Source organism: Fusarium solani, assembly GCF_023522795.1.
Source record: "Fusarium solani strain SB1 chromosome Unknown bctg00000003_1, whole genome shotgun sequence".
NCBI classification, from domain to species: domain Eukaryota; kingdom Fungi; phylum Ascomycota; class Sordariomycetes; order Hypocreales; family Nectriaceae; genus Fusarium; species Fusarium solani.
This window is the reverse complement of record NW_027072154.1, coordinates 2,872,979-2,889,263: the sequence shown is the minus strand read 5'-3', so window position 1 is coordinate 2,889,263 and position 16,285 is coordinate 2,872,979. Positions and strand designations below refer to the sequence as shown.

Below are 16,285 nucleotides of genomic sequence, written 5' to 3'. Positions count from 1 at the left end.
TTACCCGACAAGTGTATAGACCGTGAAAACGAGAGTACAAACGAGAAAGAAGAGGCACCCACAGAGGCATCCGGCACTGAATGCCACCGCTAGAGGCATGATGAATCATTGTTTGATTGCTATATGGCCCTATTCAGACAGTGATGTGTCTTCTTGATTGCTGCCAGTGATGGCCGGCCGGTCAAGAACAATTTGATGGCGAACCGTCGTCGCCTTATTTGGCAGTATATCAGTGAGCTCTGCCCCTCACCGTGAAGAAAGTGAGGACAAGATGAAAATGAAATATTCCATTTTGGGACTCACCTAGTATATATAAAGGGGTCATCAAATGGCCCAGTTTGAAGCCAGCTCTCTCCTCTTTCCTCTTCCTCCTTCAACAAGTTGAAGTCATCACGGGGAGTGCAGTTTCAACACACAACGTACCAGGCAACCCTTCCCAGCTTTCCCTTCATCTTACCTATATATACGTTCAAGCCGACATATCATACCTCTCATGTCCTCAAGTTCCCCCTTGCACATTATATACGCCCAGCCCAGTCCTTCTCCAGGTTCTCCACGACGCCCCGATCTCATCAATCTCGCATCGCCGATCACCATGGACTCGAAGCAAGTCTACACTGCCCAGTCCAACTATGAAAGGGCGATATCGAAAAGTCAAGAGTCTGGCCGAGAAGCGGCTCGGTGTGAACAGTGGGATGACACTGCCAACACATGGCACAAACCCAAGGTAAGCTGGCTAACTTCACTTTTGCGATTTGTACTAACCATGCCAAGAGCTCGGGACATAGTAATGGCAGTGGGAGGGTCAGAAAGAGGGAGGAATACGAAGATGGCGAAGAAAAGAGGGCTCGGTTAGCGTGGGCTTTGAAGAACTGGCCCACGAGGGACATCCCAATTCCCAGCATTGAAACGCCAGACGAGGAGCTGGAGGTGTCAGAGCCAAAGGAGTCAGAGTCGGAGGAGTCAGAGGAGCCGGCACCGAAACGACAAAAGTCCATGCCGGTTGACAAGTTCGAAATCCTCTGGCACTATCTCGAGAACAACACGCCAGATATGCGCTCTCCGACCTTGTTCCCGTCCTTGAGCCCAGTCTCAGACCTCGACGATTCACCTCATGATGTCGGCACTGATGCATCACTTGATTCGAGTTCGTTGACTGAGACCACCGTGACGGCCGACGATGGAGAGATCGCCCACTGCGGTGAGGAAGCTGAATCAGACCCGTCGTGTTGATTCAGGGGAAGATGTGATACTCATGAGAGGGCGGACATGGATGGGAGGTGACCATGCTTGGTCGACAAGAGTAATGCGATTATGAAAGTGAAAGGAGGCAGAAACCGAGTTAGTCAAAAGTTACCTGCGGTGGTATATTAACGAGATGATGAATTATTCCTCCAACGCCAAGACTCCTGTCTGTCACCCGGTGATGTACAAAAACTCCCTGCTTTAGGTTGAAGGGGTATCACGACCGAGTTTCCGGTCATTATCGTCTCCTTCCGCACCATCACTATCCGCCTCGCTCTTATTCTAGCTTGTCCAGATGCTCCAGCCGTGTGAGCACAACCTGCTTGCTCGTCTCCTCAATCTCGCCAGCCAAAAACACCTCGTCGAGGATGGCGTAGACCTTGTAAAAGTTGAAGACGAGGTCGAGCTCGCAGACGTTGCCGAAGAAGGCGTCAAGAACCTCGACGAAGAAGTGGATGGCCTCGAGGTAGGCGAGCTCGTTGTCGTTTGTGTCGACGCAGGCGCAGAAGAAGAGGCCGGCGTAGCGGCGGTAGACGATCTTGTTGTTGCGGAACTCGACAAAGTTGGACTGGTACTTTTGGTCGCGCGGCGCCACGAGGCGGTGCACCTCGCCCTTGAGCTTGATCTTTTGCTCGTCGCTGAAAGGGGCGTACCACTTGGCTAGACGGGTCTTGCCCCTGGAGAGGTCAGCAACGGGCATGGGGATTGGGGCTGATGGTAAACTCACTGTCGGTTCTGGATGAGGATAAAGGAGAGCATCGTGGAGATGGGCGAGGCTGAAGCTCGATCAAGGAGGAATGCGGTCCGGGAGGTGAGGCTCGTGATAGCGGGATGGATGCGCCGGAACCGATGGAGTTGGACGTTGGAGCGCGAAGGATAGGAGGCTGCAGAGGCGACGACAGCTGATTGGGCGGTGATTTGGAGGGGGGTCAGCCACTGAGGGGCTGCAAGGCCACCCGTTGGAGACCCTGGAGAACCCCAAACTCCAGTGGCCGGAAGTCGCAACTCTCCACCATCTGCATCTGCATCGCAATGGATCTGCATCTCGCTCGTGTCGGGTCGAAAAGCGACTGCCATTTCCCCGCAAAGTGTTGGAATTGGCTTTCCTTGTGGCCGAAGAGGCTTATTTTGTTAATTCAATTGCTAGACAATGGCGTTGATTACCCAGACGCTTATTCACTCTCGGTTGCTTGCTCCCACCGACAAGTTCATTCGCATCTGGGTTCCTGCCTTCAACAACCAAGTCACACGCGCCTTCCTCCGTCTGCCGTAGCGTGATCGTGTGCTATCTCTCCTCTTTCGGAGATCCCCTCCCCTCCCCAATTCATTTCATCCTCCTCCTCTCATTCCAACATCACCAGACGCGACGCGATATTGACAACTCACAAGCCAAGAACCTTCGCAACCCATATCCAGGAGCCAGTCAATGCCCTAGCCCATAACCTTGGGCGCATTATGACGAGTCTCGCAGGGGTCCCTCGCCCTTCCTCCACATGAACCTGAGCCCAAGACACGAAAACCCAAGACACCAAGAGACGCTGCCCCCGCTGTCTGGTATTACTCTCATGATTTAATCCTGCTGAATTCCCGCCCAACGCATCGACCATCTTGTTTTTTTATTATTACTGCCCATCGTGCTCCGCTTCCTCAATCGATACCACCTCGCCGCTCCCCAGGACCCTTCCTCTCTTCTGCATGGCTTTCTATGTCCAGATAATTCCTCCCATCTCTGACGACGACGCGAGTCTCGAGGCGTCGATACTCAAGTCGAGGGGATGACACTGGCCCCTCACGCAAATTCACCAGCATCAACACCCTCAACGACGATATCGCCACTGCGAAGAGAACCAACATGAAAGCCTTCACCAAGCGCCTCCGGAGGCTGATTACAGTCATCTGGGGCGACTACCAAGTCAATGACTTGTGGCAACGCATCGTGAAATGCTCAATTGCATGTACCGCTGCTGTCATCATTGTCATTACTCCCAAGGCTGTCTCCGTTTTCGGCCCTTCGACCTTTCTAGCCCCGATGGCTACCGTCTTTGCTCATCCTGGTCAGCGAATGGGCACTATGATCGAGTCTCTTTTGATGCTTCTGCTAGGCTCTCTGTTAGGACTTGGGTGGTCCCTATTTGGCCTCTTCCTATCAAGCCTCGTGTTCGAGCGCAATGAGCCGGCCGCCTATGCCATTCGAGCAATGTTCCTGCTCGTGTCCGTTCTGGTCCATGGCTACGTGAGATCCTCGAGTCCACGTGTCTTCTTATTCGTCGCCTTCCTCCTCATTGCCAGTATTATCGTACTCCTTGGGGGCGCTCATGAGGTAACCTTGACTGTTTTCACCAATGTGCTCTACCCACTCCTTGCTGGTGGTGGTGTTACCGTGGTGGTCAACATATCCATGTTCCCTGAGTTGTCGAGTAGTTTTCTCGGTCTCTCTGCCATCGATACTCTGTGCGAAACCATGGATACTCTTACTCGCGCCACCCATTGGTTTGTTACTCCCGGCGGCGATTCACAACAAGACCTGCACCCAGTCGGTCTAACCCTGACAACTACGGCCAAGAGCTCTCCCGAAAAACCGAAACGCAAAAAGGGTCGCTTCCGGAAGTTCTTGGACGGCTTTCCAAATCCATTTAAACCAGCTCAAGGGCGCTATCGTGCCTCAACGGTCCCAGTTGGTCTTACAACAGTCGCCAGCTTGACGGGTAAAAAGGCAAAGCTTCGAACTCGACTTGCTCGTTGTAAGGCCGCTCAAAGGGAGGTCAACTATGAAGTCTCCATCTCGGCTCTTCCTCCGAGTAGCATGAAGCCCTTGAGTACTTCATACATGAGCAGTCTTGTTCAGAGCACTATAACTGTCATCGGAGCTTGCGAGAACAAGTTCATTGTCCTGGAAAACGACGATCGTTCTGAGGACGACGATCTTACAGCAACCGACAGTTTCGCTAGCGATGCCAGCGGTATCAAGCGCATGTCCACTTTTGATGACTACCTACAGAGAGTCCAGAATGCAAAGCCGCTCAGAGAGATTGAAGCAAGCAGCGCCAGTCTGTTGGAGTCGATCCTAGAGAGAATTCGTGAGCCTGTTCAAGAGTTCGAGGCTTCACTCAAAGAGGCGGTGCGATTGGTCATTGTATGTTTGGCCTATTGCTACGATGTGCCTAGGTTGCCATCAGGTGCGCCCGCTCCGAAAGGAATTCATTTGGAGGAACTGGACTTTCGGATCGACGTCTTTAACGAGGCTATCACCAACTTTGACGCCAGCTGTGCGATGGAGCTTCGACGTTCTGCATTGGACGAAACTGGCCACAGCATCGACTTTATGCCCCGGATGGAAACGTTTCTTATTTCTTCCTTTGTTCTTGCGTTCCGTCAGTCTGCAATGCATATCCTCGAGATGTTGCGTCACGTTCGAAAGGTTGTTGAGGAGAGGAAAGCTCGAAACGATAGATCGTCCGTTTGGTTCCCCAAGCACATCAATATCCGGCAATGGTTGACAACTGGTGGTGAAATCGATGGTCTCGTACTCCCAGAAACAGGTCGAAAGGAGGTCCGCCGAGGAAAAGCACCACCTGGCTCCAAGGCCAGGAACCAGACGCACCATAAGAGAAACGATGAACATGTTGAGCAATCAAATCCAAAGGACGAAGAAAAGGGGATCAGATTTGCGGAACCTGAGAGGTCGACGGACCAAGAAGATACGCCCAAAAACGAAGAGACCAGACCGGAGAACGACTCGAAAAATGAGAGCAACGAGAGCAAGATTCTCAAGTTGAGGGGGAAAGCAGCCGACGCCCTTGAGTGGATTCAGGATTCAGACGACATCTCTTATGCTCTCAAGCTCGCTCTTGCTGTCTTCTCTGTGAGCTGGCCTGCATTCGTGGCTTCTTGGAACGGCTGGTATTCGGGAGTTCGCGGTATCTGGGCGCCCATGCAGCTGATTCTCGTCTTTGAAGTGGCTATAGGCACTTCGTTCTTCATCTTCTTTATCCGTCTGATTGGCGTGATATTTGGCTGCGTCCTTGGATACCTTTCCTACGTGATAGGGAGAGGGAATCGGGTGGCCATGGTTTTTATCCTGGTGGTCGGCATAGTTCCGTCGTTCTATATCCAGCTGGGAACAAAATACGTCAAGGCTGGTATGGTGGCCACGGTGACGATGGTTGTTGTCGCCCTTGGTATGTCTCCCACCATTTATATAATATGAAGGAGTGACTGACCAGCTCTAGCTGCCATGAACGGTTCTGGTACCGCCTACGAAAACTTTTACAAGCGATTGACGGCGTTTGTCATCGGAGGGGCAGTCGCTCTTCTCGTTGAGATGCTGCTTTTCCCTGTCAGAGCGCGGGATCGACTGCTTGAATCCCTCTCAGCCTCTGTCAAACAGGTACAAAACATGCAGGCTTCAATGGTAGTTGGGCTAGACAGCCCGATAAAACCCGACTTTCGGAACCCAGGACTTCACAAACGGTTCAATCATGCCCGAAGCAAAGCACGCGGTGCGCTGGCTGCGGCGGAGACGTTTCTCCCCTTCTGTACGACTGAGCCGCGTCTCAAGGGAAGCTTCAAGCCGCTTGAGCCAATCTACAAAGAGATTGTCTATGTCTTACACCAGATCATCGACAGGATGGACAATGTGGTTCAGCTACGGAAAGAATATGGCTCCTCGATCTTGGAGGACTTGAACCCCAAGGTCCACGTGTATCGACGCAACGTGGCTGCCAGTATTATGCTCGTTCTCTTTTCAGTGAACGAGGCTCTCATAACATGGCAGCCCTTGCCTCAGTTCATTCCATCAAGTCGCCTCGCCCAGCTCCGGCTTGTCAATCACGTCCGCGAAGTGCTGGCGTCGCGAAGTGGTACGCACACACCTGCTGGTGGCGTGCCGACTGTGTTTGATGAGAATGGCGAATTGGCTCAGCAAGTTGCTCACCTCATCACGCAGAAGCGATTCTTGTCTTGGAACGCGAGTACTGCAGGTCAGATGGAGATTATCGAGTATCTAGAGGAGCTTGTTGAGCTTGTCAAGCTTCTCGTGGGGGTCAACGCCTTCCGCAGCGGACTGCTTGAGAAGCCTGAGTATAGCAACTACCGTCAGCGCACCCACCTGAACCACCTACCCCTGGCATCTGTGCCTACCGTCGAGAGCAGCACAGCCGGCGTTCCGGCAGAGGAAGTATCAACGGCACCAGCCTTCTTGGGTGACAACAGCAGGACGACGGGACTACAGCGGACACAAACGATTCGGGGACACGCAGAGCATATTAGAGAGAGACTACGCAAGAAGAAGGGCATTGAGGATGCCGTGGACAGTGATAGCGAGGAGGATATACCCATGAGCTTGCAGAGAGTTGGAACACGGTTGTGTGAGAACGATGCAGTTGTTCGGCGCCGGGCGTTTACACTGAGTCACGACAACAGGTGATGAAGTGAAGGTTTTAATAGAATCATTTTATATGAAATTCGAAAGTCTAGCGAAGAGCCAGGCGAGAAGAAGAAAGAGAGAAAACCCAATGACACCTGCGCCTTTCGCTCCGGATCCTCGTTTCCCATGTTGTCACATTCGTAACCAAAAATCACCATGCAAGACTCGTAACGCCGCCGATTCCAGAGTTGATTTGAGTGCAAGTGCTCCTTAGAAGATGTTGAGGGGCGTGTGCTGAGCAATGCGGGTGCCGTTAAGCATGGCCCTCGACTTCTTGGGCCTCTGCTGAAGGCGTCGCGACGCCTCCTGGACGTGACGAGGTTCGATGGGCGTCTTGCCCTCGCTGGGAAAGTCAAAGAGTGCACCCTCGTGCTTCCGCTTCTTGGGAGCGTTTTCACCACCAGCCCCTGCTCCGGCACCGGTCTGAGCCCTGGCCAGATCCTCCTGCTCCTTGACCTTGAGGGCCATCTCGGTGAGGGTCTGGACCATCTCAAAGGTGAGGAAGCCGAGAATATCGACAATGTCATCCGATGGCTTGCTGTCCGTGACGATTCCGAAACCTGCCCACTCGCGGAATCGCTTTCCCTTGCGGTAGGTGAAGGATGCCTGACGGTACTCGGACCACGTGACGTACTCCTCCTTGGTCATGGCCTTTGTCCGCTCGTCGGCCTTGCGCAGCCTCTGCAGGGTGATGTAGTTCATTTCTTCCTCTTCTTCATCCTCTTCTTCCTCGCGCTCGGGGACCTCGACGTTGTAGTAGGACGAGGGCTCCCAGGGGAGTCCGACCTTTGCCTTCTTGTTCTTCTTGGCTGCCTCGTCAACGGGTCCCCCGCCGGCCACGACGCCTCCCACGGGGTCGTCTCCCGCGGCGATGTCTGCGTCGGCGCCCTTGTCATCAGAATCCTTGACGTTCTTGCGCACGTCCTTCCACGAGAGGAAAGTACGCAGACGCGACACCTTGGCCTGGTCGTGGCGGATCTGGAAGATGAGGTCGTTGATGGCGATTGACTTGGAGCCGCGCCGGGAGGCGTGCTCTGTGCAGTTGCGGAGCTGTACTTTGTCAGTAATTTGTATAAATAGAATGGAATAGATGCGTACGAGTTCAATGACTTGTTGGCGGACAATATCCTCAATGATGCTCGTCGTCTCAACCGGTGGTTCAGCCGTCTCACCAGAGACGTACATCATCTGGCTAATCTCCTGGCGATACTTGTACGCCTTGCTATCTTTTGAGTCGGCCATTTTGAAGTCTAGTTGGCAAGTATAAGGTGGGTGTTTCTTTGTTATGAAGTGAGATTCAGAAGATGTGTGGTTTATGAAAAGTCGGGATGAACCGTGACAAGAGCAACAGTGAGAACTTACACTTTCTGAACTCAGAACTCACTGTGATGGATGTTGTGTTCGTTGAGCTGGGTGCTGGGCAACGAGCTAAACCTAAAATGGTCGAGTATCCACCTTGTCTCCCCTGACCCTCGACGTCTAAGTAAACAGGCTCAGGCATGGTTAAGGTAGTTCACGAGGTACATTTTAACAGAGTAATTCAACACTGAAAAACGTTTAGATTTTATTCACATGCGTATTGATTCCAAAACTACACTCGGCCTAGCCAAGACTGTTGTTCTGCGCTAGGGTGCGTAAATCGAACAATGAGGATGGCCCGCCGTCTAGGAAAACCGAGTCTACTGTAGCACAACCAGTCATAAACTTTTACAAGGAGCTCTAGCTGTGAATCAGATTGTGTTGAGTCAAATTTATCATCCCTATACATTCATCGTATTGATGGTGCATTCAATTTTATAGTCAGATTTCGTGGTCTCATAAATTCTCTAGTGCCTGCATCACCAAGACTCCACGCCGCTCCATGCATTTTTAGTACACGACAAAGCATGATCATGTCAAGGTCACCCGTCACGATGGTCGCCGTGCTGAGCCATTGATGACCCCAAGATCACTCGAGTGTCCCCTCTTGCTCATTCCCAAGACTAAGCCCCTCCGCCAACGCTCTCCCAGGACCCAAAGCCGTTCCCCTTGGAAGCCCATACAACGATATAATGCGCAGCCAGCAGCTTCCACTCCTCCACTTCGTCTAGCCCCTCCAAGAAGTCAACCCTTTGCTTCTCCTCTGGAGAGACCCACGTCTCCCATATCTTCTCAATCGTCATGTGGTGCACTATCTCGAAGCCAGCCTCTGTCATCCTTGTCCTTTGAGCCTCGGGCGTGGGGTACTTGTCCAGAGTCGGCATCTGAATGCGTCGAGCAGCGAGGTTAGATACCATCATCCTCCCGAAGGCGTCACCCGGATGTGTGGGCTCGTAGATGATGGTCGCAAGGCTGGGGATTTGTGAGGAGAAGAATGATATGACGTTGCTTGCTTCTGCGACGCCGAGGTAGCAGAGGCAGCATTCTGAAATGAGAAGGGTCGGGATATCGTCGCGGAGGCCTGGTAGAGTGACTTCAGGCTGCTCCTTTGGTTGTGAAGAGGACTCCTCCTCTGGATTAGGGACTTTGCGCGGGGCAAGGTTCCGCAAGTCTTGGCCATGACAATAATACTCTCCCCCTGAAACCGGTCGACTTGACCAGGTGCTCTTGGTATCGTTGGAAATATTGGTGAGGATATTTCTCAGTGGCGGTGTAGCCTGTACAGTTCGTAGCTTTCTAGATGCAACAACTTCAAAGTCAATCTCGTGATAGACCAGGCCGGGCCGTGACTTTGATGCAAACAACCGGAAAGGACGAGTATCAGTGCCAGCACCTAGTGACACAATCTGCTTTGGTGAGGAGCCTGTTTCGGTACCCTCATCATCGTTGAGAAAAGAATCTACTAGGGTATCAAGAGAAATTGTTCGAGTATATGTTCCTGCAAGTGGCTGGTTTAGTCGAGCTCAGCACAGCATGACGTTAGCCCAGCCAGCGCACCTCGGTTGATGATTGGGAGACGTCTCGCAGGAGGACCATCAGCGCTCTGCACAAAGAACTGAGCATACGGGTCGTCGAGGTAACCAAGGTCAACCGCGCTCAGCCTTGATACCGAGGCGTCTGTGTCGGTGCCCTGGATAGTGGCATCGTGGGTGACGGATGAGGGGCCGTGATGTCCGCCTCTGCCTCTGCCTCTACCACGTCCTCCGCGAGCGGATCGGAGTGAGCTGAGTAGGTTTGGTATCTCTGGAGCCGACATGGCCAAGAGGTGGAGGTTGGTGAGGCTTTGGTGGTCAAGGTTGATATGGAGCTTGAGGTTGTGTGTGGTTGTTCAAGGTTGACAGCGAAGCTCCGAGTTAGGCAAGTGATGGCCATGGGTGTCAGCCCTGCAGGGGCTGCGGGGCACTCCCTAGAGCCTCTATCTGCCTTAGGTAGGACTTGCCTACAGATTATATCAGCCTATGAATATCAGTAGCGCAATGTAGGACAGCGCCTCTTCCAACATGTCCATTACTTGACATGTTTCGATTTAATACATCACTCATAGGGAGCAAGCTGTTGGTCGATATTGCTGTTTCACATGTGTCAGGATGAATGTCTCGCCTAACGTCCATCGTAGTCCAGGCGTCTCAAGCCAAGCGCCACTAGCCACGGGCTGAATTCCCCGCCATTGGCTGCTTCAAGGCTCCGCTGGAATGTCGACGCGTCTTTAACGCTAACACCCGCCGCACCAGCAAACGAGGGCGAGCGCGGATGCACCGGACATGAGCTTAAAGAGATGGCAGTAGACGACAACGTGGATGAATGAATAAAGGGAGAATACTGTAATTCTCGAGTAATTTTCACAATAAACTACTTAACAAAGTAGATATAACTGCACTGCCTAGTTAGTATTGTTGGCCTTAATGCATCTTACCAGTCCTAAGACGAGGGTCAAGATCCTTCGCTGATTACCCAATACAGCAATGGCCGAAGCAATGATTCACCCAAGGAAGCTTCAGTCAGTGCAAATCAAGAGATACAATTAAATCACAGGGATAGATCAATAGTATAATCGCATATTCATTCAACCAACATTCAAGAATAACACTCTACTCATTCACATCTAATCTACTCTTAACCCTTCATCTCCAGATCATGGGGTGTGTAGATCCATCATGGATGGCCACTGGGGCTGTGCACATCCTACCTACGTAGGAACACTGCCTGCAGCCAGGCAACACACCCCCTGCAGCGCCACTAACAATGGGTGTCTCTCACTGTAAAACCCCATAAAGGTCATTCAACGCCGCCCACCTTCGGATACATCTCTAACCATCCTCCTTCAACTCGAGGCTGTCCACCTATTTTACTTTATCCTTCTATCAACACCATCATCGTTTTCTCTTTTGTTCTTTTTCATAAAACCATCTCTCGCTCATTCTATCCGCCATCATGATCCATAACGTAGGCAGAGTGCTCTGGGAGCGCGGCCATGTCCCCAGCGACAGCGGCCCGGAGTCGCCTCAGTTATCGTGGGAATACATCATCATCATCCTCAACTACATTGTCTTTATCCCCGCCATCCTCCTCGTGAGTCTCTCCTCAGCCCCTCGTGCCCACCTCTCTAACAGCTTCCAGATCGACTACACTTTCAGCAAGGTCTTCCCCCTCCTTGCCATGATCGAGGATGACAAGCCTCCCGCCTACGAGCCCCTCCCCGTTGAGCCCCTCGCCAACGGCCCCAAGACTCCCTCCACCACCGCTCCGGCTGGCAACGTCACCGGCCCTGGTACTGACGGCCGGCCCGTCACCTCGTCCTTCCGGGCTACCTTCCGCCTGGTCCGATCTCACGGCGGCTTCCGCGCCTGCTTCCGTGGCCTTCCCTGCCTCATCATCCAGACCATCTTCAGCGCCCTCATCATGGGCGCCTTCTCGCTCTGCCTTCCCTACGGCATCGGTGTCTTCGTCGGCGGCCTTGTCAGCTCCGTGGCCCTCGTCCAGTTCAGAGCCGCCTGGATTCACCAGGTCATCACTCCTGCCTCTGCCCTCAGCTTCTGGTCCCGTCTGCCCCCCTTCAAGACCACCCTCAAGGCCACCTGGAGGCCTACTCTCATCTTCTGGGCCGCTGGCCAGGCTACCTTTGCCCTCTGCGGTCTCCTTATCAACACCCTCCAGATCTCACGGGTCAGCGACCCTTTCAACCTTTCCTTCAGGCTCCTCCTTGCTAGCCTTATCCTTGTCGTTGGCGAGGTGATCCTGCTCATCCCCGCCTGGGTTGTTCTCGTCCGTATCCAGGCCTCCCTCCTCCCCGCAGACGAGGACACCATCGTCCCCTTCGACCGCTCATTTAACGGCAGGGTTGAGCCTGCTGTCGTCGGCGGACCTGGCTATGCCAGCGTCGCTGACGCCTGGTCCAGCTTCTCCAAGGCTGCTTGGCGCCGCATCATCATGCTTCATGTCAAGATCCTCGGTGTCACCATCGGTGTTGGCGCGCTTCTCGGTGCCTTTGTTGGCCTCCAGATCTTCATCTTCGGCCTCGTCGCTGCTTCCAAGAGTGGCAACTCTGGCGAGACGGGTAACTAAACTGTCCTCTGCAAACACTCACTCTCACGGCTTCTCGACCCAACCATCTACTGTAGCATCATCTACGTATAGCGTACCATGTATGTAGGGCACAATAAGGAGTGCACCATTGGATAAAAACAATACCACATATCACATTTCTTGTCGATCTAGTCCCGCTCTGGTAACCAAATCAAACCCAGTTGGAAACTCAATTCATTAACTCTCTTAAACTTCATGCCTGAGCTACCTGCGTCGTCGTGGAACAAGACTCCCACACGTGCAATATCTTGCTTTGCTCTGCAGCTCTTCTCTCTGCCTCGTCTCACCAAACTCACTTGGCCTCCCTCTTTCGCGCCCAGAGCGCCGTCCCTATAGCAATCATCCGACCTTCCCTAGTCCCATTGCGAAGCATGTCATAAAATCCAAATCATCGTAGCCTCCCCATCCTCTATGGCCCTCGTCTAGCAAGAAGGGAAGTCGAGGGGACAAGGGAAAATAATCAAGACAAGAAAGAAACAAGTAGAAAGTTTTATCGAACGGGGCATTGTTTGGTGGGGGTATGATGGGGGCTTCTACCAGATCTGCTCGCAACGCCGTGCCCAACGCAAAAGCAGGGACCTCTCTCTCTCTTGGTGTCTTTTTTCTTTTCTTCTCTTTCACGCCTATGACTTGTTAAAGAACCAGCTAGCTCGCTTGTTGCTGCTGCCACTGTTCCCTTCAGTCTGGTGGAGGTTCTGGATGGTTGGGATGGCGGGGGCAACATCACTGCCACCGCCTCCGCGGAGGGGCTTCGCAATCCGGCTGCCGGCGCTGGCAAAGCTGAAGCCGCCTGGTGAGTTAAGGCCACGGGTGCTGCCGGCCTTGGCGAGCTCGAGACGCTCCTTGACCGCAGCCAGCTGGACCTCGAACCTAGTGATACACTGTCAGTGCTGTTTGGCTGAAAAGGGGCAAACAAGGGAATACATACTTGTGGTTGGCAGCAGCCATCTTCTCCTGACTATCCTGTAGCAGGCTCTCCAGGCTCTGGATACGCTCGTTTCGTGCAATGAGCTTGCGCTCAGCAATGGCAACCTCCTTCTTGAGAGCCGAGTTCTGCTCGACGAGCTGGCGCTGGACCTGGGTCAGCTGCTCCAGGTTCCTCTCCAGGAAGGCCATCTTCTTCTGCTGCGCCCGGTTGTTGGACGATCGAAGAACGTTGTTGTACTGCTCTCGGGTCTCATCCAGCGAGATCTCGAGCTCCACAACACGCTCGCATCGGTTCTGAAGGTCACGCATGAGACTCTTCTTCATGACGTCAAACTCGGCAATCTGCTGCTGGATCGTCTTGCCATTAGCCATCGGTGCCGCGGCGCCAGCCTTGACGCGCTGCTGAAGGTCATCGATCAGCGTCTTCATTCTTGTGTTCTCGGCAGCCTTCTGCGTAATATCGGCCTTCAGCTCATCCACAAACTGAGACTGAGCAGTCTGGCGGTTGGCAAAGGCGTTCTCCAGTCGAGCCTTGACCTCCTCAACATCCTCGGGGCCGAGGTTGCGGGTGAGAACCTCCTCGTATTCTTGCTGGACGGCCTCGAGACGAGCCTCCAGCTCTTGTCTCCGCCTTGAGTCGGCCTCGCTGGAAGTGGTGCTGTACATGGAGAGCTCAGCTTGTCGGACGATCCCTTGTGTCTCCACCAAACGGGCTCGAAGTGCCTGGAACTCATCGGGCGCGATGTTGTCGCCAGTGGCGCTCAGCTCGTGTAGCGCATCGACCTTCTCGATAGTCTCTGCGATGTGACGCTCATTCTCGCTAAACACGTCGCCGCCCAGGTCGAAGCCGGCCATCATCTTGGCCATCTTCTCGGCCTTCCTCTTCTCCTTCTCGTCAAGGGCAGCACCCGACTCCTTGGCGCTCATCTTGACGTCAAGGAGTTGCTGCTTCACGTCGTCAAGCTCCGTAGTAAGCTCCGAGTTTGCCTCCTTCAGAGCGTCCATGGTAATTTGTGCCTCCTTACTCTCAAACGTGAGCCTCTCCAGCTGCATCTTGAACTCGTTCACCTCGGTCGTGAGCTTCTCGTTCTCCTTGCCCACCTTGCTGTCATGTTCCTTGAGGTAGGCGAGCTCTTCCTTTGTCTCCCGAAGCTGCTTCTCGGCAGCCGTGGCCTGGGACTCCTTTTCTGAGATCTGATCCTGCAGCTCATTCTCTCGTCGCAAAAACTCTTCCCTCTCGTCCTTGTCGAGCGGCAAGCTGGGTGTGCCAGCGCGCTCAGATATCGCGGGCGTCTCTGAGCGGCTCTCCGCTATTAGTGAGGGTGTGGAAGGTCGTGTCGAGCTTCGTGCGTCGGCCTTGGTTCTAGCGACGGCATCGGTAGTCTTGGGTGTCGCCCATTTCTCCTTAGGAACAGATTCACCAGCACGCCACAGCTGAATTTCGCCCTCGAGATTTGAAATGTAGCTCTCGAAATTGGTAACCTGCCCCTGGGCCTTCTTGAGAAGGGACTTGAGCTCGGCAGGGCTGAGCTCGGCGTTGACCTTGGCCTTGTTCTTGATAGACTTGGCTCTCATACCAAACCGCAGGGTACTGAGTGTCTCGGCATCGTTGTAACTGCTAGGGGAGCAGTTGATGATCAGTGTCGTCCGACTGTTACCACCGAGGGATTCTTGGAGGATACGGGTCAACTTGGAGTCTCGGTAGGGGATGTGCGAGGATTTGCCGTCGGTGAGGGCGTTGATGACCATTCCCAGGGCACTCAAACTCTTGTTGATCTTCTTGGCTTCCTCGAGGGTCTGTCCGCTCGCTCCAGTCTTGCCGACCTTTTCGCTACCAGCCAGATCCACAAGGAACAGCTGTCCGCTCTTTGCCGAGCCGGTCTCGACGTTCTTCTGGGTGATGGTGATGACGAATATCGAGTGGGATCGCGACGACTCCTGGTTCATGTTGGTGGCGGCGACGGCTCGGGCATTTCCTCCTCTCCTCATGACTTCGTAGACCTCCTGGACGCTCGATACGTAAATCTCCAAGAGACCCTTGACGTAGACGCCACGGTTCTTCTCCTCGTGGACGGGCAGGTTGTCGTTCTGGGGGGCGAGCAGATCGCGGATCCTCTCCATGTAAATCTCCATGTAACTGACTCGGACGGTGTACTCGATGGTGCCGGGGCTCGACATGATGCTGGCGAAGATCTGCTCGACGATGCGGGGAATAACACCTCGGCCGTCGTCGTCGTCGATGTTTGTGCCCATCATGGTATACGACTTACCGGCACCGGTCTGGCCGTAGGCGAAGACGGTTCCGTTGTATCCATTGAGGATATCGTCGACGGTGGAGCGGATCGAGAAGTCGAAAATGTCCTGTTGCTTACATGCCATATCAAAGACTCGGTCAAAGGTGAAGCTGCCCTGCGCATCCTTGGACTGGGAAACGGGTTAGCCACAGGGCGTCGAGGCACTCAAGACGGTGCAGAGGCAGATTATTGACATACGTCGAGGCTGCAGGTGTCCTCGCCATCGAAGGAGACGATGGGCTTTCCGCCCGACTCGAGTTCGACCTTGTTCTGAGGCCGGAACCGGGCGACGACCTTGATGCTGTTTGCGGACGACATGATGGACGGAGGCTATCTGTCACACGGGGAAGCTATCATCGGCCACGGTGCTGCCGTCCAAGAGTCGCTGGGCTCGATCGTGGGTTGGTTGTCTGTATGTATGTAACTTGCAAGTACCGTCAGGGGGGGTGGGAGGCGGGGAGGTCGCAGAGATGCGGGCCGCGGGAGGGTGCAAAGAGCCGCAAGCCGGCGTCGAGATTCGAGCACCTCGAACACGGGAGCAGGGCAGGGAGCGTGCGTGAGGGAGAGTGAAAAAGGATAAGATACTGGAGAGGTCAAAAACACGGCCAAGACAGGGTCTGGCTGGCGGGGGGTGGGTGGTTTGTGGTGCGATCAGCAAACACACCGAGAAAGAGAGACGCTGACAGGAGGGTGCGGCGCAACAACAACAGACAGCCAGGTCAACACACGCACTGGACAACACAACACACTTTCGCAAGCTCGAGTCGTTGACAACGATGGAGAGGCGGTGGGTTCTGGCCGAGTTGATTGGAGAACTCTCCTGCCAAGAGGGGGGGCGGAAACGAGGAGGGGAGACTCGCGTACGCTCAGGAGGCCCCCTCCTGTAAGTTTA

At 53.8% G+C, this 16,285-nt stretch overlaps 7 protein-coding genes across 7 annotated transcripts; 3 read left to right on the top strand and 4 right to left on the bottom strand.

Moving 5' to 3' along the window:
- Positions 1–632: 632 nt before the first annotated feature.
- On the top strand, positions 633–1,233 carry MRS44_006464 (uncharacterized protein; the record flags this gene model as incomplete). Its single annotated transcript, XM_065621777.1, has 2 exons — positions 633–727; positions 777–1,233. 2 exons carry the CDS (start codon positions 633–635, stop codon positions 1,231–1,233), a joined length of 552 nt encoding a protein of 183 aa, XP_065477849.1.
- Positions 1,234–1,522: 289 nt separating this feature from the next.
- MRS44_006463 (uncharacterized protein) lies at positions 1,523–2,322 on the bottom strand (the record flags this gene model as incomplete). The annotated part of the gene is made up of 2 exons (XM_046272485.2): positions 1,523–1,922; positions 1,973–2,322. 2 exons carry the CDS (start codon positions 2,320–2,322, stop codon positions 1,523–1,525), a joined length of 750 nt encoding a protein of 249 aa, XP_046139941.2.
- A 775-nt stretch (positions 2,323–3,097) lies between these two features.
- MRS44_006462 (uncharacterized protein) lies at positions 3,098–6,670 on the top strand (the record flags this gene model as incomplete). The annotated part of the gene is made up of 2 exons (XM_046267517.2): positions 3,098–5,423; positions 5,475–6,670. 2 exons carry the CDS (start codon positions 3,098–3,100, stop codon positions 6,668–6,670), a joined length of 3,522 nt encoding a protein of 1,173 aa, XP_046139942.2.
- A 210-nt stretch (positions 6,671–6,880) lies between these two features.
- Positions 6,881–7,912, bottom strand: MRS44_006461 (uncharacterized protein; the record flags this gene model as incomplete). The annotated part of the gene is made up of 2 exons (XM_046283780.2): positions 6,881–7,720; positions 7,769–7,912. 2 exons carry the CDS (start codon positions 7,910–7,912, stop codon positions 6,881–6,883), a joined length of 984 nt encoding a protein of 327 aa, XP_046139943.1.
- A 740-nt stretch (positions 7,913–8,652) lies between these two features.
- Positions 8,653–9,845, bottom strand: MRS44_006460 (uncharacterized protein; the record flags this gene model as incomplete). The annotated part of the gene is made up of 2 exons (XM_065621776.1): positions 8,653–9,488; positions 9,587–9,845. 2 exons carry the CDS (start codon positions 9,843–9,845, stop codon positions 8,653–8,655), a joined length of 1,095 nt encoding a protein of 364 aa, XP_065477848.1.
- A 1,175-nt stretch (positions 9,846–11,020) lies between these two features.
- MRS44_006459 (uncharacterized protein) lies at positions 11,021–12,151 on the top strand (the record flags this gene model as incomplete). The annotated part of the gene is made up of 1 exon (XM_065621775.1): positions 11,021–12,151. The coding sequence occupies one exon, from the start codon at positions 11,021–11,023 to the stop codon at positions 12,149–12,151; it is 1,131 nt and encodes a 376-aa protein (XP_065477847.1).
- Positions 12,152–12,795: 644 nt separating this feature from the next.
- On the bottom strand, positions 12,796–15,711 carry MRS44_006458 (uncharacterized protein; the record flags this gene model as incomplete). The annotated part of the gene is made up of 3 exons (XM_046267520.2): positions 12,796–13,042; positions 13,101–15,523; positions 15,592–15,711. 3 exons carry the CDS (start codon positions 15,709–15,711, stop codon positions 12,796–12,798), a joined length of 2,790 nt encoding a protein of 929 aa, XP_046139946.1.
- Between the last annotated feature and the right edge of the window lie 574 nt (positions 15,712–16,285).